The sequence below is a fragment of the Malus sylvestris genome, chromosome 9, assembly GCF_916048215.2.
Source record: "Malus sylvestris chromosome 9, drMalSylv7.2, whole genome shotgun sequence".
Classification (NCBI taxonomy): domain Eukaryota; kingdom Viridiplantae; phylum Streptophyta; class Magnoliopsida; order Rosales; family Rosaceae; genus Malus; species Malus sylvestris.
In genome coordinates, this window is record NC_062268.1 from 14,639,220 (window position 1) to 14,664,061 (window position 24,842).

General features: G+C 37.7%; 1 protein-coding gene, 2 long non-coding RNA genes and 2 pseudogenes across 4 annotated transcripts; 4 read left to right on the forward strand and 1 right to left on the reverse strand.

The window, feature by feature from the left end:
- Positions 1-3,201: 3,201 nt before the first annotated feature.
- On the forward strand, positions 3,202-4,347 carry LOC126581875 (uncharacterized; annotated as a pseudogene).
- A 2,834-nt stretch (positions 4,348-7,181) lies between these two features.
- LOC126633819 (E3 ubiquitin-protein ligase RSL1-like) lies at positions 7,182-8,674 on the forward strand. The gene is made up of 2 exons (XM_050304370.1): positions 7,182-8,002; positions 8,596-8,674. The coding sequence occupies exons 1-2, from the start codon at positions 7,182-7,184 to the stop codon at positions 8,672-8,674; spliced, it is 900 nt and encodes a 299-aa protein (XP_050160327.1).
- A 709-nt stretch (positions 8,675-9,383) lies between these two features.
- LOC126633820 (agamous-like MADS-box protein AGL61) lies at positions 9,384-16,756 on the reverse strand (annotated as a pseudogene).
- LOC126581876 (uncharacterized) lies at positions 10,757-12,731 on the forward strand. 2 transcript variants are annotated; one of them, XR_007609180.1, is made up of 6 exons: positions 10,757-10,989; positions 11,073-11,233; positions 11,335-11,403; positions 11,505-11,618; positions 11,752-11,818; positions 12,498-12,731. It is a non-coding gene; the product is annotated as an uncharacterized LOC126581876 (long non-coding RNA). The 2 variants fall into 2 exon arrangements; XR_007609181.1 differs by lacking the exon at positions 11,505-11,618.
- Positions 16,757-18,915: 2,159 nt separating the features above from the next.
- LOC126581879 (uncharacterized) lies at positions 18,916-20,907 on the forward strand. The gene is made up of 3 exons (XR_007609184.1): positions 18,916-20,048; positions 20,099-20,277; positions 20,409-20,907. It is a non-coding gene; the product is annotated as an uncharacterized LOC126581879 (long non-coding RNA).
- Positions 20,908-24,842: the final 3,935 nt, after the last annotated feature.

Below are 24,842 nucleotides of genomic sequence, written 5' to 3' on the forward strand. Positions count from 1 at the left end.
AGTCAAACAACATGCACCACCATTGTCACACCCCGATCTCCACATACGTCCAGGATTGACACGTGACGTTACCAAATACCCGTATCACTCACATACCCCGCCTCCAGGATATGGACAATGCACAACTCAAGATTCGAATTTCGTGATAAATTTTCTTATACTTTATGGCTGCATCTAACCTTCTCGTTAGACTGCCTACGTACCCTCAAAAGGGATCAAGCCATTCGTAGTTCACCAATCGTCAACTCTACTCTTTCCATAAAATACTTCTAACAGAAAAATGATAATGCACCATATTACACATCAACCTTACGTCAAACAACAATTATCATCTTTCATACACGCATGTAACCCATTCTCACACAAATACTTTCCAATTCCCTCATCATATAAATCACTCTGTTTCACATAATACCTCAAATCATAGTATGTAACATATCAAAGAACCAACGAAGCACAATGTTATTCTCAAGTCACATTAATCAATTACTCCAATCATAATAATCTCAATCATATACACAACTTCATTCCACAATCACATCAATTAATTAATCATGAATCAAAGATACGTGATCTTAGCATTTAATTGTTTAATCAATGAATGCAGTAACATATCATTTTACAAATTTAACCAAGGAACTCTAACAACTCCGAAGGAGTCACCCAAACATCCAACGGTTCGTCTGAAACAAATCACAACAGCTCATAATCATAATCTCATATAACACCATGAAAAGTAGGGTTAGAGCGACACAGTTCGGCTGAAGCCTACATCTCTGAAGCTGAAAACAAATCCAAGGAACCAAGACAAGACACCAAAGGGATTTCGGACCACTCAACGAAATCCAGACCAGGATACGATTCCGGACCATCACTCAACGGAATCTCGAAGTACCATGCATATATAACCGAACCACTCGATGAGATACAAGCTGGATACGATTTCGGACCATCACTTAACAGAATCCGAACTAGGATACGATTCCGGAACATCACTCAACAGAATCCAAACAAGCATATGATTCCCCCATCAAATGTACCAAGTACAACTAATCCTCCTCACTTTTAGAATGCATATGGTCCCCCAACGCGGATATACCAAGCAGGACCATCAATGTACAAGTACTAAATGGTGTAGTAAATTCCAACACCTCAACTTATCCACATCTCAACCCCTATGAGTTACAACGTAATCATCTACACCATCAACTTCTTAAGGTCACCACTAATATGTCACCCAAGCATATAAGTGCTACAATACACTTCTAATAGGATTCTAGGATCACATTATCATCTCTACTAATAGAATGCCAGAAGTCTGTTTTGGTGTCTTAAGGCTTCACCAAAAAAAATTGGACACAAAAGCCCTTGAAACAAAAAAAATTAAAACTGAAGTAAATTATGAAACTAAATGTTTCATGGGCATTTGTGTAAATAAAATAGAAAAAAAATTGACAAAAAAAAGGAAAAAAAAAAGAATTTCAAACATGGGGAAAGGCTGGAGAATAATTAGAGAGTTTGCCATGGTGTTGGATACGTAATCTTCAACCGCCGCCGCTTCGCTCCTGCGCCCGCGCCGCGGCTTTCTCGGAATCGTCGCTGGATTAGCACGTTCAGTTTTCAAACTGCATAGCAGTTTCCGTACAGTTTTCAAACTCACTAATTCGCAGCGGAAACCAACCCACCCACCCACGTCTATCTTTTATTCCCCCATTTTATGATCAAACTTCTTCCTCACATAAAGCTCTCTATACAATCGTTCATTTTACAGACTCTGTAACCTGCCACAATTCCGCGTCCAACTCTTTTCTTTCTGTTTTCTGACCGCTACCTACCACTACGTATTCTCTGTTCTTCTTTCCCTACTCTTTCTCTATAGGTTTCAGTTTCACCCATTTGCATGCTAAGAATCTACACAAATCGGTAAGAAAATCACTCGCACACATACATGGAAGTATATTAGCACAATTCTGTGAAGATTTTTGATATTTTTCTTACATTTTCCTGCATTTTCTAGGCAATTAAACACATGAATGCTACCATCAGCTAACCACACTAACGTTAACTGATTTTCCTGCATTTTTGTTTTCAATTTTCCTGCATTTTATGATGCCAATAATTAGACAAGTAATAATAAAATTTAAAGAACAAACAATGACGTTAAAGGCTAAGGCATACATTTTCGCTGGATCTTGCCTATTAGGTGTTTGTGAAATCAAGGTTTGGACTACTAGACAACACGCCACCTTCGATTTGAGGTATGGAAGTCTCCAGCTTGCAATTTGAAGCTCCTCCTCCTTCTCCATTTCCACTTCAGCCTCTTCACTAATCTCATGATTAAATCCTAAATGTAACAACCCATGTATCTGCAGGAGGGCGTTTGAAATTCTTTCAGGTAGAAAGAACTGCTGTGAAATTCTTCCAGTTTTGGCAAGGCACTACAATCCTACTTCTGCTCTTCCATTGCCTTCTAGGTATTTTCTCTTCATTATTTCTTGCTTTGTACTCTTTCCAACTTATATTTGTTCCTTTTTTTTCCCCAATTTATATGTTGCGGTGGAAGAGCAGAAGTCCTTCAGTTTCCTTTTTCTATTGGGGTTTGTGATGATTGCTAATAAAAAAAATTCAAGTCCTTCAGTTTTCTTTTTATGCAGTCTCTTTGTTTGTGTGTATGTATGTCCGTCTTTTTTGTTTGTTTTTTTATAGCAACATCTGCAGGTCTTCTGCAAGCTTTCGAATTTTGGATTATATGTTGTTTTACTCTATGAATTATGGGGTAAAAAGGACACACCTTTAACAATTTTGTGATTGAATTTTTATTGCAGTGGGACAACCATATCACATGCTTGCATCCCAATCTCTCCAATGACAAATGTTTTCTTTCTCTTTGGGTAAATATCAATCTAAATTTAACTTTTCAATTTTTAAGTTTTTTTTTTTCATTCATCTTTTAGGTGATGAATTTGATGCGCTCTACGACATCTTTCAGGATGTATATATGAGTTTGTATTTAGTATTTCTAAGTCAATTTTAGTTTTTTTTAAACTTCTTTCTTTGAAATTTTCATTGTGCGTTTTTTAAATTTTGGTCAGATTATGAGTTTCAATTTTGATTATCTTAATGTGCTATACATGTGCTATGGAAATTTAAAAAAAAAAATTGTTTTCATTCTCAGGATATTTACAAGAATACCCACAAAAAATGGAAAATGAACTACCTATTGATAAGATCCCAAGCAGACGTGTCTCTATTTTTACACCTGGTTGGGAGATATCTGTCGGAGTAAAAGCTACTGATCTAAGCCAATTGATTCTCAAAGAGTGGAAAAAGAAGAAGCATGAGCAGTATGTAATCTAAATTCTTTATTAAATTTGTTACAAGAAATTCCAACATTATATATACCTTCAATATATAGGTGACACATGAAAAAGGCTGTAGAAGAATTAAAATCTTCAAAAACTCCTCGCATCATACGAATTTGGAATAAAGTCCAACAAATTAGGTACAACACCATTTCTTACCTATTTATTTTTAATGGCATTCTCTATATCATTCTAAAAATTAATTATCTCAAATTATAAAATTAAAAAAAAATCTACAAATTAATTATCTCGAATTATAAAAAAAAACAATTTATGGGTGCAGGAAAAAGATTAATAGTGACCAAACAACTTTTCTAAATACAGTAAGTATCTCTTATTTTCATACTGTAAATTCAAATTGCATTCAATTTTCAAACATAAATAAAATTGCATTTTTTTGCCAAACAACTTTTCTATATACAGTAAGTATTCTCTTATTTTCATACGGAAGTATATTGTAAATTCAAATTGCATTCAATTTTCAAATGCAAATAAAATTGCATTTTTTGATCAGTTTTACAAGCATCACACCCGTCTCAAAGTACAAAGGTTGAAGTACAAGATTAAGGTAACATTTCTTACTATTTAATTTTGTAAACATGATTACAATTTGTTACCTCAAACTTGACAAATTATTTATCTTTCAGTATTCCAAAAGTAACTGGAGTAAAAGTATTGTTGTGGGAAAATTGTCAAAGTTAAAGGTATTTAGGTTGAATTGCTTACAACCATTATATTTGGGATTGTGCATTATAGTTAGACTTCTTATTTTATCATCATTTCTTGCAGATTAACCATGAAAATCTAAAGCATCAAGTGCAAGCAAATGGGTGGCAAGCATGGCTTTGATTTCACACGTAGACATTATGTTTACATATGTACATGTTGTCCATATTTTGATTTGCTTCATATATTAGGAGTTCATCCCTAGCTAGCCTATAACTTTGACTGAAAACTTATGAATCTGAAATTTTTAATTTAAGGACTTGGGTAGATATTTGACATTTTGCATGAGAGAGAGAGAGGGAGAGATTTATTATGTTCTCCATTTTGTGTTTTTCCTTTTATTTCACTTATTGGGTTCAACCTCCATGTTGTTCATACCATAATAATCAGCAAGCAAAAAAAAAAAAAAAAAGGAATGGTTAATGTGCAATTCATAAATTTCATTTTTTTCTGTACAATGGGCGGGTGCAAAAAATACTAAGTTAGATGATTGAAAATAGTAAGAAATTGTTGTGATGGACACACACCCACAATTTATAAAATAGTCACTTAAGAAATGTAATAATATCTAAAACAACACATCTTTGGGGCACGTAGCGCCCGTGATGCAAAAATGCCTCTCGCACGCACGTTAGTGCGTGCAGAGAGGCTAGTAAAAATAATCATACACATGAATCACATTACTAAAAAGATAATTTAACTCACATATGTCACAACCATCATCAGTACCAAGCCAAATCATGTTTAATTATCATTGGCCTTTCGCTAAATATATAAAAATCACATTTCAATAGAAGTCACATTTATAAAACCAATTCATCTTCACAAAGGATACTAACATAGGAAATTAAGGTAATAACCATATCACATATATTCAAGTCACTCTCTAACCAATGTAGGCCCACTAGACTTCACTTAGTCCCCCGTAGTACTAATTTTAGTAATTATGACGTTTCAAGATATGTTGACCAAAAGTCAACTCTCGGCCAAAGGTAAGGTCCACAATTCAATCCGGAAGATCCACACATTGGATTTCGGATCCATAACTTTCCAAAGTCCAAATTATGCTCAAATAACAACATACTAAAATCTCAATACGATCCGACAGTCAGATCTCCGCCAATTTCAAAATTTAAGTGGCGGTCGACATTTAATTTTACCAACTTAGAAATCCAATTAGGGAAGATTTGTATGTTGGATTATCGATCCATAAGTTTCTATGATCCAAAAATATTATGTTCTATCACGCATTAAGGTTTGGTGACGATCCAACGGTCAGATCGTCGAATCATATTTTGACCTAACCACATATCGTAATGAAATTAGGTTCAAACAATAAATCCATATCATAAGGATATCAATTATGATATCAGGGCATCTAATTGAACTTAAAAGGACATCGTCGGCCCACTGGCCAGGCCGCCGCCGCGGGTGGCGGTCGACCACCTCGACTTGCCGGAAAATTCAACTATTTTTAAAAATTACCAAAAATTATATAAATTAATATCTTAAAGAGTAGATAAAATTTATACCTGTGGCCAAGTCCAATTTGACCGCGAAACACCTCAATTTCACTCAAACCCGTCGAAACCCTAGAAAATGGTGTGCTTTGATTCGGCTTCCAATCGAACTTCGACGCCTACAAAACTGCTTGGGTTTTGTTCCTGGGGTTGAGGGAAGTCTTTTGGTGGTGGTCATGGATGGTGAAACCTGCCGGAGCCACCGGGAAAAGGGATAAAGCCGCCGGAACACCTGTGGGTTTGTGGCTTCGAACTGGAAAAATGGGAAAGAAATTGGAAAATCTAACACTACAAGGATGTAGGGCTCATCAAGGGCTTTCCATGGACACCAAGATCACCCAAAAAGGAGTTCGTATGAAGGAGATATGACCGGGTCAAAAATGATGATTCGAGGGTCAAAAATGACCCATTTCGGGTCCCTCCTTTCCCCTCCTTCCCCTTCTCCTGATTGGGCAGCTCCTAATCTTTTTAAAATCTGATTGGTTGTCTTTCCCACAAAGTGAGAGTCAAAATAATTTTTAAAATCTATAGTATCACAACTTCAAACACCCGTAACTATACCATTATAACTCAGACTCACAAACGGCTTTCGCTTATGCTCTCGTGGCTTCAAGACCTATTCGAAAACGTTACTTGTGACCTCAAAAGGTCAACAAATTTTAAATAATTATTTTCCAAACTTCACTCTTCGTAACTAATTTAATTAAAATCTAAATCCAAACAATTTAAAATAAATCCTCAAGAAATAATATAAAATTTCAATAGTACAAATACGTAGATTATAACAGTGAAATCCAGGAATGGGATTTCACAACCATCAACGCAATTCCATTGATCTCAATAATTCAATTGTTACAAGAAGATGGTCTTGATAACTTTATTTACCCAAACATATGCCGACCTTATATTACAGAAGCACTTTCCATATGTTTTCTTGCCCATAGCTATCAAGTAGACATCCTTGAGTATGGCGTCTGAAATTACAGTTTCTACAAATTGCTAAAGGCCTCGCAGAATGACAGGGAGGGAAGGGGGAGGGGAAGGTGATGAGGGAATGGAGTGCTTAGCATGGATCGACGAAGTGGTGGAGGGTGAGCGAGATGTCAGTTAGGTGAAATGTTATTGTTGTTTTGAACAGGTGGGATGACTTCAGTAGAAGTAAGGTTAATATTGGAATTTAAAAGAATAATTTTAAGTGTGGGGTGCCAATAAAACAATCTTTTTTTTATATCTCAAATTTGCATCGCTCCATTGAAAATGCTCTTATAGATGAAAAACTTATTCATTAAATTGTTTACGAAAAAATTAAAGGCATATTTACTTTTACACACATTTGTACATATGAGAAGCACAGAATACAAAAATATAACTGTTACCGCATGAAGCAAAGTGCCAGTCGTTTGGGAAATCGAGAAGAAATCAACAGCCGAACTCATTAATTTTCTAATGCCTTTATCCAAGTACTTGGAACCTGATGAGAGACTATCCAAATCCTTGTACAAGTTACATGCATACAAATAAATAACGAGTTTATGAGTTGAAACGTAAGCCAGAATCTGAAAGAGAATTAGTAATGGAGGGAACATCATCACCAAGCTCTGATAATAACACTCTTCTTTCGGTTGATGAGTTCTACTTTTCAGCTCTCCATGATGATGATGAAGTATTTCCCATCTCAGATGAGAAATATGCACAAGAGTTGCAGCTTCAAGAGGCTCTAATGTCCTCTGCAATTGCTTCATTAAGCCCCCATATTACTACTCAGCCCCCGAAAATCGGGGAAGGTGGTGCTGAACCCCTAATGAAAATGTTGAAGGGGAAGGAAAAAGAAACTGGACAATCCTCTGAAGGTTTTTGCGGGATCTGCTTGGACGTAAAATCGACCGGAGAAATGTTCAGAAGCAGTGGCTGCAGCCACACATTTTGCTGTGATTGCATTGGGAGATATGTTGGGACAAAAATTCAGGAAAATGTTTCAGTGGTGAAGTGTCCTGACGTGAAGTGCAAAGGTGAGTTGGAGCCACAGTCATGCAAGTCAATTATTCCTAAGGAAGTGTTTGATAGGTGGCAAAATGCACTTTGTGAATCAATGTTTCTGGGGTCTCAGAAGGTTTACTGCCCTTTTAAGGACTGCTCCGCCATGTTGGTGGATGATGGAGAAGAGGTGGTGACTGTCACCTGGTGCCCGCATTGCTGGAGAATGTTCTGTGCTCAGTGCAAGGTTGCATGGCATGCAGGAATTGAGTGCTGGGAGTTTCAGAATCTGAATAAGGATGAAAGAGAGAGGGATGATATCATGGTGTTGGAGCTTGCTAAGAAGAATAAATGGAGGAGGTGTCCTACTTGCAAGTTCATTGTGGAAAAGAATGAGGGCTGCTTACACATAACTTGCAGGTTAGCAATCATTTTTTCAAGTATATATAATTCTTCATTTTTACTGTCACAAGGTCACGTGAGGTTATCAAACCATTCATATTTAATTCCTGTTTTGTTATATGGTTTTTCTTTACAAATTTATGTTTTTGGTTATAGTAAAGTCTTTGATCTCATATTGACTAATGTAGTTTTCAAATACCCATTTTATTATCTTTGGATTTGAGTTCTCTTTTTTTCACTTATTTCGTTCTTTTTCTTGCTTAGTAGTGCATGCTTTTCTGTATGCAGTTCTTCAAACATGGCTTACATTTATTCTTTAGCTCAGGATTATTGCTTGCTGATTGTTTCATATATATTACATATTGGCCTGTTCTAGTTGTTTGCTTTTGTTTATTTCTTTGGCAAAGTATTTACTACTTATTATTTCTTTGATTAATATCTATAAAACTGGAAAACGGAAAGAAAATATGTGAAGTTCGTGAACACTACTCAATCCAAAGAGCAAGAGAATTTACATTACTGGATTTTCATCAGGCATCAATATGATAATATTCATGTTTACCATGAAAAATTGAATATGTGATTGTATTATTTTGCATTTTTATATATAGGTGTGGATACGAATTTTGCTATGCTTGCGGCAAATATTGGCGCCACTTTCAGAGTCATACATGTTCATCAGCAACTTGAAAATTTGAAGGGCCATATAATGAACGAGGATCCTACCAAAATGTACTGGGTCGGATTCAAATTGATGATTATATTTCTCATTTTCTTTGAATATTTTGTGATTGAAACGTTGACTGTACTGTGAGATTTGCGGAGAATATTGAACTATATTTTGAGATTTGCGGTGTACAAGAAACTGTAGAATTTGTTGGAAAAACTAATTTAGATTATTTGAACATATATATGATCAAGGGAATGAGGAGTGGGAAAGACCAAAAAAAGAAATTATGAAATAAGAATATCTTGAGAAACTCTAATTACAGTCTAATTAGGAATAAGAGGGTCTATGACGACGAAAGTATTATAATGTTTCATTGTACGAACATTTGCCTTATAGGATCTCATATGATGTGAGTGGCTCGATGAGTAAAAGACATGGACGAACGCTTGGCCTCTCAATCACACATATTTAGGGGTTCCGTTCTAATCTCTTTTCCTATATTCATAAACCTCTTGGATGTTTACTTTCGGATGTCTTTATCGCTAACAATATTGTCGTTATGATTCTACACTTTAAAGAAATTGACACTGTTGGGAATCAAATTAAAGACTGAAAATAGTTCATAATATATTTATTGGCTCTTGGCAACCTAAAAACAAAAATAGGCTAGTCTAACCAGGAGTCACTTCTGAAGAATTCCGAAAACTTACATGCTACTAAGAGAATTGCTCAACCGTAGTAGGTAGTGTATGTATTATCCATAGTCATCAAGGAGGAGAAGTTGCACCCGGTTGGGCCGGTCCGGACATTCCTAAGCATCTCATTAGTTCGAACATCCACACTGTTTCAACTTGTGCAAGGCTGCCATGTACTCTTCCAACTCCTCCAAAATAGTCATCGCTACAATCGGCTTCTCCCACCAAAATCCTCCTCTTTCTCTCTTACTCCATCAATATTATTGTTATTATTATTCCCTCGCTTGATCTTCTCTGTCTCCATCCGCGTCCTAGCTTCCATGTACTCCTCTACTTGTTTATTGCTACTATGGATTATAAAAACAGGCGATGCATTAGTAGGATGATCTGGTTGATCTGCGGGCAATAAGGAGGCATTATTGTCGGCAAGGTAGTGGTTGATGATAGCATAAGGGGCAGGGCTGTCGAAGCAGAACACTTTGCCGTGGCTAGGCACGAATCCCCGCTACCTCTGCACCCGTCAAAACGCTGAGTTGGGCCGCTTTGTTGAAGATACCCCTTTTGCGCTTGGAGAAGGTAACGAGACGCTTGTTCTTATCTTAAACTCTCTTGATTTCAATCTTTCTTCGACCTTTGCTAGCCTTTTTTTTTATCTGATACTCAGCAGTCATAGCCATGGCAGGATATTAATGGCAAACCCTAGAGGGAAGAAATCTAAGGGAAAACCCTAGAGGGATGGAGTCTAGTAGCAAACCCTAGATAGAAGGAAAGTATTTATACAATATTGTTTTGCAGTCTTGGCATGGATATGGTAGGTAAAGCTCTAGGTTTTGTTATGGACTGTTAGTGAGTATATCTAAATTATACATATTAAGAAAACACATACTGTTAATCAAAATCCTATGAAATTACCAGTTTAATTCTCTAATTAAAACTAAACATGAATCCCTCAAAATTCCAATTGAATACACCCCTACATATTAATAAAACACTCATAGTCAACCAAAATCCTATGAAATTACCAATTTAACCCTCTAATTAAAACTGAATATGAATAAGAAATATTGGTAGAAATGTAATTTCACACAATCAAAATTTTGTTTTTTTTTTCAAAGCATCACCTACATATAATTCTAACATATCTCTAATTAAAAAAAAACAAATAAATAAAGCCTCCCCATTCCCACATTATGTGACGACCCGTCCCAAATTTTCCTATGTAATTTCTCCCCGAGTATATGTATTGACGATTATGCCCTTATTGGCAAGAGACGTGGACTTATTCTTAACGCTTTCCATTTTATGTCTCGCTATCGCATTTAAATTGTACACGCTAATACGTGTGTGCGTAAAATTTTAAAGTGTAAAATCCTACCCGTGCACTTCCCTTCATCATTCGGTCTCCACTATCCCATTTTTTTTTCTGTACGTTCTGTCCCCCACCTCAATCAGAGAAGCATCTTTCTCTCTTTCTCTTTTCCCTCTCCCACGCCATATTTCTTATTCTTCTTTCTCTCTATCCCGTGAGCTCTCTCTCCCTCTGCAACTCCATGAGCAAGCTCCAAAACTCATAGATCGAACAAAACAACTACATCATCGTGTTCATCTCGTCAATACGAGTTCATCCATACTAGTTTCAGGTAAGATTTCCACTGTTTTCACGTCGAACCACTTACCTCCGTTTGAGTCACTGTTCATACAATAATTATTGGTTGATTTTTAGGAGTTTTTAAGCTCATAGTGAGCTTAAGGAGGTTCTTAGGAAGCTCGGAGTGCTTCGTTGGAAGTTTTGGACGCAAAAACAGAGATCGGAAAGTTCAAAGTTTGGCCGGAACTTTCGAGGCGTTTTCCGGCCAAACCACGGAGAGTTAGATGTCGTGTGAGGTATCATTCTCTTCGTCTCTTCTAGAACTACAACTTTTGTTTTTGTTTCACCCAATTTAGTTGATTATTAAAGAAGTTATACTCATTTGAATCTTACCCAGTTTCCGGCGAGTCCGACGGCTTTCGAGGCTTTTTCCGGTGAATTCCCGACGATTTAAGGGTCAAGACATGTATATATGTGTTCGTCTCGTCAATATCTTCATTTTTATATAAATTACGTTGAAAATGGTGAAGAAATGACAAAGTTATGGCAATTTGAAAAACTGCCCAGAAACCGGCGAAACCAGTCCGGCGAGCCGAGGAAGAAGATGCGCGTGGGCGCGCGTGGACCGACACTTTGGGCGGCGCGTGGGGGCGCGTCCAGCCTCTGACCGGCGCGTGGTTGGTACGTACGCGTTCGTGTCGTCGAGTAGATCGATTCCATATATTTATACCTTAGTTTTGAGCAAACTATGGGCATTTTATGTAGGTTTCCGTTATGTACGTTAATTAATGATATTTAGTTATTTCACATATAGGGGAAACTTATTCCGAGGATTTTCGAGGCCAAGCTAGGCTCGGGGGCTACGACCCAACGACGTACTTGTGAGTGGGCAGTTGTTTTATACCTATATATATTTATAGTTTCCATAAATGCGTATTTACTTCATTTTTACGCTTATATTGCCTAGTATCATTATTGTGAAATAAATTGTGATAAATACTGCCATATGGTTGTGATATTACTGTCATGACATTCATACATACTTGTGTACATGCTCATCTTGCTGCACCCGGTGTTAGTACTCGCCCCAGGGCCAGGGCCAGTCCTTCACGTGTATGTTCACATCCGCACCGTTTGCTCACCTTGGATCCAAGTTTAGGTGCCAGTCTTGTCGGGTAGATTGCATCAGGCAATCCGACTTGTATGTGATGTGCTTTTGCACCAGTCTTCACGTGATCGTAGTACTAGAGCATATTGATTACACCCAGTCATGTTCGTGTCAGAAACCATCTGTCCGAACTTGTGTGTCAGCTTAGATGGATGAGCACTTAGTTATATTGATTATCACTTGATTATTATTGTGGCATATGATACATCATTGACTTGGCATAATTCTGGTTATATGGTTGATATATATATATATTGGATTTCATACTTACGTAGTATGTTTTGAGGAAACTATACTTGTTTTACGGCGAGGGGTTAGTATATTCAAAGATAAAGGTTTTCTTATAAGCATTGTTTTGCTGACCCACTCAACTTTGTTTTTCGCCCCTCCAGGACCTAAATAATTGTACTCTCAGTGGCAATCGAGGAATCACGGCAATTCTGACATTTCCTTCTGTTTAGACGTACGAACTTATCACTACTATGTAATAAGTGTACTTTGGGTTGCTTTGACTACTTTTTCGTAGTCTCACTGTCTATTATGCTCTGAATAATTGTAGTGGGTTCAACCCACGAATTGCGCACTCTTTCACTGTTTAGTTTTAATTTTATTCACTTTTTACATAACTTACCCTTATGGTTACGTCACCTCACGGTGATGGCCAGCATGCTTCGACCTTTCCAGGTCGGGGTGTGTCACATTATCACTCTCTTTCTCTCTCTTTCTACTTCAAAAACAAAAAATTCACACATTTGTATGTACCCATATGCTAGTAAATATAATGGTAAGAAATCAGTGATTTGGTTATGAATCATATAATTAAGATGTGTTTTAGGTAATTTTATTTATTTTTTATTTTTTTTGGTTGGAGGTGAGGTGTTTTGAGCCACAAGTCTTCTGTCCCCAATTTGGTGTCCACACATTAACCTAGCCTTTACCCTGTTAACTTTTATTAAGAGAACTTTAATAAATGGACTTGTGCTAAGTTTAATTTAACCAAAAACCACTCTATAATATTATTTAACCAAAAAGACTTCATATTTAATTGTAAAGACAAAATTAATCTTTATGAGGACAAAATTAATCTTCCTAAGGCCTCACAAACATTGAACACACACATGGGCTGAGTTAAAAGCTTAACACAAAATAAATAAGTTTCCAACTCTTGCCCCTAACGGAAAACCCATTCCGTCAGCCAATGCCGTTAGAATATTTTATTTTATTTTTTTGGTTTTGTTAATGATACATTCAAAGGCAACAACAGAGCAGCAGAAGCACACCAACTTTCAAACCCAAGACCAAGACCTAGTTTGGGAGTGAGGTGCTTAAAAAAAAAGCACCCATGAAAAAAAGTTGTGAGAGTTTTAGACGTTTGGTAAACTGAAAAAAAAAAGCTTATTTTGGAAGCTGATGTGAGAATAAGCTGAAATCAAAGGAAAAAGCTGAAGCTGCTATTTGCAGCTTTGGAAAACTGGTTTTTTTTCAAAGCACTCGGAGCTACAGTGCTTCTTTAATGAAAAGACCCACTATTAGACTGCTTTTTTTTTCCAAAAGCACTTTTACAAAAAAATTTATCAAACACTCTGCTAATTTATTTCACAGTCGCTTATTCTCACAGCACAACCGCTTATTCTCACAACAACTTTTTTTCAAAGCACAGCAATACCAAACCAGCCCCAAGAGGTGTCATGCAGGAGCTGGGCAATTTCAGATGAAGCGTATGGAATGGAAATAAAGGGAATTTCGAATCTGTTTCGATTTCATGCTCATCCTATTCGGAGGAAAGTAAAATAAAGGGTATGAAAATTGTGACTGGAAGATTTTAGATGAGGATGAAAGTAAACTACATGGAATGGAAATTGGGACCCTCTGGAGGATCGATGGCAGGAGTGAATGATTTGAGTTTGCAGTATGTTATGGATCTCCCGCAATAAGCTCTCCGTTCTCACCGATGTTTGCGCAGACATTCCCGCTTCCGCTTTAAAGAAAGCCAAGCCGCTTTGCCGAGTGTGTCCGCGATGCAATTGTGCAGTGGATCTCAAAGGAGACAACCAGATTTTCAGTAAGTGGAGAAAGACGATTGGCTTTTTGTTTTTTGTTTTTTTTGTTTTTATAATTGTTTAACAACATTTGAAATTATAATTAAAAAAATAAGGGTGGAGCTTCCAAGATCTTATGCCCCAACTATTCCTGTTTATCTTCAGACTCACCTAGAGAGAATGAGGAGAGAGAGAGAAGGTTAGCAATGCTAGTTGCTCGTGTGGCACTCTAGCTCATTTTTTTTTTTGGCTAAATAACAAAATATAGTCTTTGAGATTTTCATAACTCATCACTTTGATCTTTAACATTTCAAATCGATAAAAGTGGTCCCTGAGATTGTCCACCATCCATCGTTTTGGTCATTCTGTTAAAAACTCCATTAAGTGTCCCGGAGCTCTTGGCCGGAAGTTTGGGCAATTTTCAAAACTTCGTAACTTAATCATTTCTTAACCAAATTCGACCCATAATATATCAAAATGAAGATAGGAAAATGTAGAATAAGATTATACCTATTTGAAAGCCCAATAGCTGCCAAAAATAGCCAGAAAACAGCCTCAAAGTTGACTGGTCAGAGAGAAAACTTGAAAACTTGCTGGAAACTGGGTAAACTTTAAACGTTCATAACTTCTTCAATACTCAACGAAATCAAGTGATTCAAAAACGAAAATCATACTTCTCGATGATACGAAGAGAATGGTACCTATTTAGACAGCTAAATTTCCGTGGTTTGGCCGAACATGGCTTGAAAGTGGCTAACTCGAGACCAAGACAGCCACTTTTGAGCTGTTTTCCGGCCAAATCATGGTGCGTTAGCCATTGAAAAAGGTATCATTCTCTTCGTTTCATTGAGAAGTATGATTTTTGTTTTTGAATCACTTGATTTCGTTGAGTATTGAAGAAGTTATGAACGTTTAAAGTTTACCTAGTTTCCGGTGAATTTTACAGTTTTCTATCGGACCAGTCAACTTTGAGGCTATTTTCCGGACATCTCCAGCAGCCATTGGGCTTTCAAATAGGTATAATCTTATTCTGCACTTTCCTATCTTCATTTTGATATATTATGGGTCGAATTTGGTTAAGAAATGATTGAGTTACGAAGCTTTGAAAATTGCCCAAACTTCCGGCCAAGAGCTCCAGGACACTTAACAAAGTTTTTTAACGGAAGGACCAAAATGATGGATGGTGGACAATCTCAAGGACCACTTTTATCGATTTGAAATGTTAGGGACCAAAGTGATGAGTTATGCAAATTTCAGGGACCATTTTGGCTATTTAGCCTATTTTAATCGGAAAATTTCTTTTGTGGTTTTATCTCTGATTCTAAATTGAATAAATTTAAGAAGAATGAAAGTATAAAATGCTGGAAAAAAAAAACTTTAATTTTGATATTGAATAAAGTAAAAGAGAATGAAAATAATGAATGCCGAAGAAGAAAAAAGACATGCAAAAGTCACAAATGCTTTAATCTAGTTAGCTAAACACAAGTAATAAACTATTTTTGGAACTGACTATTTATGAAACTCAACACGGTACATTATTTATTAAGCTGACTATTCATGAAACTCAACATAGGTACACTATTTATGAAATTGAAAACGAGTACACTATTTATGAAACTCAACACAGATACACTATTTATGAAATTGACCATTTATGAAACTCAACATGAGTATACTATTTATGAAACTGAAAACGGGTACGCTATTTATGAAACTCAACATGAGTACACTATTTATGAAACTGAAAATTGGTACGCTATTTCTAAAACTAACTATTTATGAAACTGAAAATGGGTACGCTATTTTTGAAACTACCTATTTATGAAACTGAAAACAAGTAAGCTATTGGGTCTAGCGTAAGATCAAAGTTGATAGCTTGTGGGTCTAGCGTCGTCACTCCTTTCTTCTTCCTCCCTGTCCTGTCTAGGGAATGGTAATCATCCAAGCATATCACCGTCATGATGTTGTTGATGAACATGTTGGAAAGAGAAATCATACACTCCCAATTCATAAAAAATAAATAAATAAATACAATCCCCCATTTATAAAAAATAAAAAATAAAAAATACATGGATGCAGAAATACACAGAGACCACAAACAATTCATTAGCATGGATGAATTTACATCAATGAAGCACTACTAATTTTGCATTTATTCTCTTAGCCATAAACATGACATAGATTACATGACAAAGTCAAAAGTGAATCCGAAGCTACAACACCGACAAAAGAAGGAAGGGGATAGAGTTTTTCTGTTTACCTTTTTCATTCATGAATTCGCAAACCTTGAGATCTCCGTCGTTTGTTTGTTCATCCAATTTGAAGCCATGGCCTAAAATCAAAGTCCTACACAGCAACAACATGCATGAGTAATATATTGAGCTTTTCATTCCAATTCTTTGAAACATAACATTAAAGATGAAGGATGGCAAATTCTTACCTTTGCGATATCGGAGAAAGGGATGGAGATGCTCTAGCTTAAGTTTGGGGGTTGCAAATTTGGTGAAGGTTTGTTTGCGGTTTGAGCATCTTGAGGTGGCTCTGGTTGGTTGAAGGATGATTGAGGTAGGGTTTGGTATTTGGACGAAGAAGAAGATATTGTTCCGCCAGTTTCAGAGTTTGACGGAGAAGAAGATGCAAAGGAAACTAACCAAATAAATAGGCCAAGACTTGACGTTAGCGGTAAATTCGGAAGCTCAATAATTTTTTTTTAGGAAACTTCATTTTAATCCTTAAAAAATATGAGTTTTAGATTTTAACCTTGTGTAAGATTAAAATCCAATTTTAGTCCCTAGTACATTTAATCATATCATTTATTAGTTTTATTTTGATGTTTTATTTATTTATTTATTTTTATTTTAATGTATCAATTACATTTAAATTTAATTTTTATTTCATTCATCATAATATATTTTAATGTCTACATTTAGGTAACTAATTCTTTTATAATATATATTCCGATTACAATTTTGTATGTTATTCATTTAGGTACATTAATATATTTGAATAATTCGGTATATCCATTGGTACAAACATATAGTTACATTGATTCAATATAATGTATTTCGTTACGTACATTTTGGTACACATATTTGAGTATTGACTTTTTGGTACATTAATTCAATATATTATATTTCGGTAAATACATTTAGGTACGTACATTTTGGTACATACATTTCGGTATTGATATTTAGGTACATACATTTCGGTATTGACATTTAGGTACATACATTTTGGCACGTACATTTTGGTACATACATTTCTGTAATGACATTTAGGTACATTAATTCAATAATACATTTCGGTACATACATTTAGGTTCATTATAATATATTTCGGTACAATCATGTAGGTACAAATATTTCGGTACAAAAAAAGTCAATTTTATATATTTCGGCATAGTTATTTCTGTACACTTATGTATTTATATATTTTTGTATCACAAATGTCTTTTAATATTTTCTCATTTACGTTCATTTATAATTAAAAAACTAAATATGTGCATATTAATAAAATTAAAATTTAATATGGAGAGATTAAATAAAAATACACATTAAATAACAAAAATTGAATGTAAATTTTGATAAAAACACTATTCAAGGGATTAAATTGAATATTTAATCTAGCACCAGGTTTTTTTAAAATTTTAATCTTTTATAAGGACTAATGTTCAAAAACCCCATTTTTTTTTGCTTAGGCCAACTTTATTGGGCTGGTTTGGTATTGGGTTTTGTCCTAACCATTAAATAAAGTTAGTACATGACTTTTGGTTAAAATTCAAAGTTTTGAAGCTCTTTTAAATATCTACACTCTGAACTACATATATATTGGTTAGGATTACTGTTCTAAAAATCCCCACCTAGCGCCGCCTAAGCACTAGGCGGCTGGCCACAGACCCGATAAATACTTAAGCGTTTGAAAATTAAGAAATGACACCTAGCCTGCCTAGCTCGCCTAGGCTCTTGCCTAGGTTACGACTCACTTAGATAGAAAATAGATAACTTTCATTTTGCATTTTATATGTTCCAATAAATTGTAAGAGACTTATTGTAGACTTAAACGAACACACATTATATGCTTGTTCTCTATGTTTTCACTATGTTCCAATACTTCATAATATATATGTCATTCTATTTTGTAGTTTTTGATGAAATTGTTTATATTTTAAGTATAAACTGACACTTATTTACAAGAAATATAATTGATTTACATAAATTTGCCTAGTCTGCCTAGCTGCCTAGTCACTAGGCCCCATCTCGCCGCCCAACTAGCGCCTAGCATCTTTTAGGCTCCAGAGACACGTGCTTTTGACACATGTTTTTGTTAGGCTTATTTTGTAATTTATTTCAATGATTCCAACCATCTATTTTTCATGTCTTACTTCAAAGGTCATGTCTACCAAAATCACCAAAATTGGATACCATATGAATGTTAGATTAAATTTAGTGTTTTTTTTTTTTTTTTTTTTTGTAGAACTATATTCGTTCATTTTTTTTTCAAGACAAATGAATGTCTTAGTGGTTTTGGATCTAATTTTTTTGCAAGAATGGTCTTTGAATGATATACTAAAAAATAGACGATTCGGATCTTTAAAATATATTGCAACATGAACTTCATAAAAACGTGTGTCAAAAACATGTGTTGATCACCTATATATGTGTGTGTATTATAATTTTCCGTATTTGCAAATAGAGTACACTAACCACAAACAACTATGTACTTTAGACCAAATAAAAAAGCGACAATTTGCAATACATCAAGGTATTGTATACATTATCAACAACAACAACAACAACAACAAAGCTTTTTCCCACTAAGTGGGGTCGGCTATATGAATCCTAGAATGCCATTGCGCTCGGTTTTGTGTCATGTCCTCCGTTAGATCCAAGTACTCAAGTCTTTTCCTATAGGGTCTATTCCAAAGTTTTCCTAGGTCTTCCTCTACCCCTTCGGCCCTGAACCTCTGTCCCGTAGTCACATTTTCGAACCGGAGCGTCAGTAGGCCTTCTTTGCACATGTCCAAACCACCGGAACCGATTTTCTCTCATATTTCCTTCAATTTTGGCTACTCCTACTTTACCTCGGATATCCTCATTCTCAATCTTATCCTTTCTCGTGTGCCCATACCTCCCACGAAGCATCCTCATCTCCGCTACACCCATTTTGTGTACGTGTTGATGCTTCACCGCCCAACATTCTGTGCCATACAACATCGCGGCCTTATTGCCGTCCTATAAAATTTTACCTTGAGCTTCAGTGGCCTACGACGGTCACACAAACACGCCGGATGCACTCTTACACTTCATCCATCCAGCTTGTATTCTATGGTTGAGATCTCCATCTAAGTCTCCGTTCTCTTGCAAGATAGATCCTAGGTAGCGAAAACGGTCACTTTTTGTGATCTTCGCTAGATTGCTCCGGTCATTAGTGTGGATAAGTATATAAATGGATAGAGATAGGAAAGCAAACACAAGATGTACGTGGTTCACCCAGATTGGCTACGTCCACGGAATAGATGAGTTCTCATTAATTGTGAAGGGTTTACACAAGTACATAGGTTCAAGCTCTCCTTTAGTGAGTACAAGTGAATGATTTAGTACAAATGACATTAGGAAATATTGTGGGAGAATGATCTCGTAACCACGAAACTTCTAAGTACCGGAGTGTGGTATCGTCTTGACTTGCCTTATCTGTCTCATAGGTAGATGTGGCATCTTCTCTGGAAGTACTCTTCCTCCATCCAGGGGTGGTATCTGTAACTGGTGGAGATGCACAAGGTAATGTATCAATTTCACTTGAAGCTTACTTGTAGTTTCAGGCTTGGTCAAGCGCGATACAAACCATGTAGTAGGAGTCCCCCAAGTCGCCGAGCTAGGGGATCTGCTGAAAGAGGTGACAGACAAGGTAAGCAATCAGAGCTCTGGATGATTGTTCACATTCTCCTTATCTTGCAGGCAGCATGAAGGATAAAGAGAAGAAAAATGAGAAGAGATGATATGGGATACTTTTGCTTTTGAAGAAGTAACTTTCCACATGCTTATTCTTGAACTGGGCTGGAGGGTTTTCTGGTTTCCTCCAGAGTATAAGGCCGACTGAAGAATTTGAGGGTCAAAACAAGTCCATCAAATCTAGAGTACGTTCGACCCTGCTGATATGGGATACTTTTGCTTTTGACAGAGTAGTGGATGTATCGGCACGTGTGCTGTTACGCTTGTCTCCACATGCTTCCTTGTATCCTTCTCACTTGCCCTATCTGTTCCTTAGGCAGATGCGGTATCTTCCCTGGAAGCATAAGATGTTGAAGATGAGTACTCGAGAGCAATGCCAGGTAAGTAATCAGGTAAGGGGTTCCAGGCAGTCAGTTCCTGGCTGGAAGCTTGATTCCAAGTGCTGACTGATTGCTCTCATTCTCCTTGTCTTGCAGGTAAGAACAAGGCTAAAGGAAAAGACAGGGAAAAAGCATGATATGGGATACTCTTGCTTTTAACCCTGATGATATGAGATATTCTTGCTCTAGTATAGCTTGTTTACAGAGGTGTTATCGGGGGGAAAGAAAGCTGAATATTTCGAAAGGCTTCGTTGGGAGTGCCCTCTCAGATAAGAGGAAGGGTTGAGCATTTTTGTAGGTCTGCCTGTCCATTGGGGATGGAGGTCGACATATATAGGAGTCTCCCTAACATCAAGTAATAATGCTATTCCTTTACCCTGCTTGGTCATAGCACGGTAGTGGGAGCTGCTAGCTTCACATGTTTTAACTCTGTCAGAGCACTTTGAAAAAGTGCTCTGTAGTATCTCGAAAGCTGATGTTGCGTGTGAAGATTACAGACAAGCTTTATCCAAGGAGATCCAGCTCTTGAAGTTGGGAAAGTGGTGCTTCTTCGGTTTTTGAACAAGCAATCCTGTCGGGGATCTAGCTCTCGAGATTCGGAGAACGATGCCTCTTCGATTTTTGAGAAAGCAATCTTGCTGGGGGTCTGGCTCTCGAGATTCGGATAGCGGTGTCTCTTCGATTTTTGAGAAAGTAATCATGTTGGGAGTCTGGCTCTCGAGATTCGGAGGGCGGTGCCTCTTCGATTTTGGAGCAAGCAATCTTGTTGGGAGTGTTTTCTCGAATGTGAGTAAAGGTTGGGCATGTTTGCTAGTCTACCTTGCCACGAAGCACAGAGGTTGACACACAGGGACTTTCCAATTATCCAGCAGTGGTATTGTTCCTTTACCCTCTCTTCGATTTTTTAGAAAGTAATCATGTTGAGAGTCTGGCTCTCGAGATTCGGAGGGCGGTGCCTCTTCGATTTTGGAGCAAGCAATCTTGTTGGGAGTATTTTCTCGAATGTGAGTAAAGGTTGGGCATGTTTGCTAGAGGTTGACACACCGGGACTTTCCAATTATCCAGCAGTGGTACTGTTCCTTTACCCTTGTGGGTAATAATATGGTAGCTAGACCTTCAAAATTTATGTGTCTAAACTTTGTTAGTGTTGTTTCTTTGCTATTCTTTTACCCTTCTTGGTCAGAGCGATGTAGTGGGAGCTGCAAGCTTCACGTGTCTCAACTTTGTCAGAGAACTTTGGCAAAGTTATCTGTGGTACCCATGAGCTACTGTTGCGTGTGGGAAGTGGGTGATTGAACAGTACGATTCATGTGCTTTCTACTTCGCCAGAAGTCTTCGACAGAATGCCCATAATTTCCGCAAAGCTGAGTGTGCGTGTGACAGGTGCTGACAATGCTGGAAAAGTAGGTGCCTCTTCGATTTTTGAGATTGGCCCTCGTGGTCTCTGAGCAGCCCAGCTTTTGAGAAAGCAAGCCTCTTCGATTTCTGAGATCGGCCTTCGTGGTCTTTGAGCAGCCCAGCTTTTGAGAGAGCAAACGCCTCTTCGATTTCTGAGATCGACCCTCGTGGTCTCTGAGCAGCCCAGCTTTTGAGAAAGCAAACGCCTCTTCTATTTCTGAGCAGGCGCCTCTTCGATTTCTGAAGCTTCGTCGAGTGCAGATTTTTATAGGGGCTGACATTAAGTTCCAAAGCACACTTGAATATCCACCAGTAGAAGCTCCATTCTTGCACTTCTAAGATCTTGATTTGTCCGACCTCTTCTCTCTTCAAGACCTTTGAAAATGTCTGGCCCCTCCGACCGTCGTTTTGACTTGAACCTTGTTGAAGAGGCAGCCTCGCCTTCTCCAGACAACATATGGCGCCCATCCTTCGTCTCCCCTACTGGTCCTCTTACCGTTAGGGATTCCGTAATGAAGAATGATATGACCGCTGCGGTAGTGGCCAGAAACCTTCTCACTCCCAAAGATAACAGACTACTTTCCAAACGGTCTGATGAGTTGGCTGTTAAGGATTCTCTGGCTCTCAGTGTTCAGTGTGCAGGTTCTGTGTCTAATATGGCCCAACGCCTATTTGCTCGAACCCGCCAAGTTGAATCATTGGCGGCTGAAGTGATGAGTCTCAAACAGGAGATTAGAGGGCTCAAGCATGAGAATAAACAGTTGCACCGGCTCGCACATGACTATGCTACAAACATGAAGAGGAAGCTTGACCAGATGAAGGAATCTGATGGTCAGGTTTTACTTGATCATCAGAGATTTGTGGGTTTGTTCCAAAGGCATTTATTGCCTTCGTCTTCTGGGGCTGTACCGCTTAATGAAGCTCCAAATGATCAACCTCTGATGCCTCCTCCTTCTAGGGTTTTGTCCAGTACTGAGGCTCCGAATGATCCCCCTCCGGTGCCTTCTCTTTCTGGGGCTCTACCGACTGCTGAGACTTCTCCTAAGCAACCTTTGTGAAGGCTCCCTCTTGTTTGTTTATTTTGACTCAAGTATATGTACATATATGTAACTTATCGGGGATATCAATAAATAAGCTTTCCTTCATTTCAACGTATTGTGTTAAATACACCAAAGCCTTCTTCGCTAAGTTCTTTGAATTTTCTTTTATTGAAGCTTGTATGTTGAAGCTTTGTGAGTGGAGCATGTAGGTTGAGGTAGTGTTCCCTTAATTTCCCGAGTGAGGAAAACTTCTCGGTTGGAGACTTGGAAAATCCAAGTCACTAAGTGGGATCGGCTATATGAATCTTAGAACGCCATTGTGTTCTGTCCTGTGTCATGTCCTCCGTTAGATCCAAGTACTCTAAGTCTTTTCTTAGAGTCTCTTCCAAAGTTTTCCTAGGTCTTCCTCTACCCCTTCGGCCCTGAACCTCTGTCCCATAGTCGCATCTTCTAATCGGAGCGTCAGTAGGCCTTCTTTGCACATGTCCAAACCACCGTAACCGATTTTCTCTCATCTTTCCTTCAATTTCGGCTACTCCTACTTTACCCCGGATATCCTCATTCCTAATCTTATCCTTTCTCGTGTGCCCACACATCCAACGAAGCATCCTCATCTCCGCTACACCCATTTTATGTACGTGTTGATGCTTCACCGCCCAACATTCTGTGCCATACAGCATCGTCGGCCTTATTGCCGTCCTATAGAATTTTTCCTTGAGCTTTAGTGGCATACGGCGGTCACACAACACGCCTGATGCACTCTTCCACTTCATCCATCCAGCTTGTATTCTATGGTTGAGATCTCCATCTAATTCTCCGTTCTTTTGCAAGATAGATCCTAGGTAACGAAAACGGTCGCTCTTTGTTATTTCTTGATCTCCGATCCTCACCCCTAACTCGTTTTGGCCTCCATTTGCACTGAACTTGCACTCCATATATTCTGTCTTTGATCGGCTTAGGCGAAGACCTTTAGATTCCAACACTTCTCTCCAAAGGTTATGCTTTGCATTTACCCCTTCCTGAGTTTCATCTATCAACATTATATCATCTGCGAAAAGCATACACCAAGGAATATCATCTTGAATATGTCTTGTTAACTCATCCATTACCAACGCAAAAAGGTAAGGACTTAAGGATGAACCTTGATGTAATCCTACAGTTATGGGAAAGCTTTCGGTTTGTCCTTCATGAGTTCTTACGGCAGTCTTTGCTCCTTCATACATATCCTGTATAGCTTGGATATATGCTACTCGTACTCCTTTCTTCTCTAAAATCCTCCAAAGAATGTCTCTTGGGACCCTATCATACGCTTTTTCCAAATCTATAAAGACCATGTGTAAATCCTTTTTCCCATCTCTATATCTTTCCATCAATCTTCGTAAGAGATAGATTGCCTCCATGGTTGAACGCCCTGGCATGAACCCGAATTGGTTGTCCGAAACCCGTGTCTCTTGCCTCAATCTATGCTCAATGACTCTCTCCCAGAGCTTCATTGTATGACTCATTAGCTTAATACCCCTATAGTTCATGCAATTTTGTACATCGCCCTTATTCTTGTAGATAGGCACCAAAGTGCTCGTTCGCCACTCATTTGGCATCTTCTTCGTTTTCAGAATCCTATTGAAAAGGTCAGTGAGCCATGTTATACCTGTCTCTCCCAAAACTTTCCACACTTCGATTGGTATATCGTCTGGGCCTACTGCTTTTCTATGCTTCATCTTCTTCAAAGCTACAACCACTTCTTCCTTCCGAATTCTACGATAAAAAGAGTAGTTTCTACACTCTTCTGAGTTACTCAACTCCCCTAAAGAAGCACTCCTTTCATGTCCTTCATTGAAAAGATTATAAAAATAACATTTCCATCTGTCTTTAACCGCGTTCTCTGTAGCAAGAACCTTTCCATCCTCATCCTTGATGCACCTCACTTGGTTT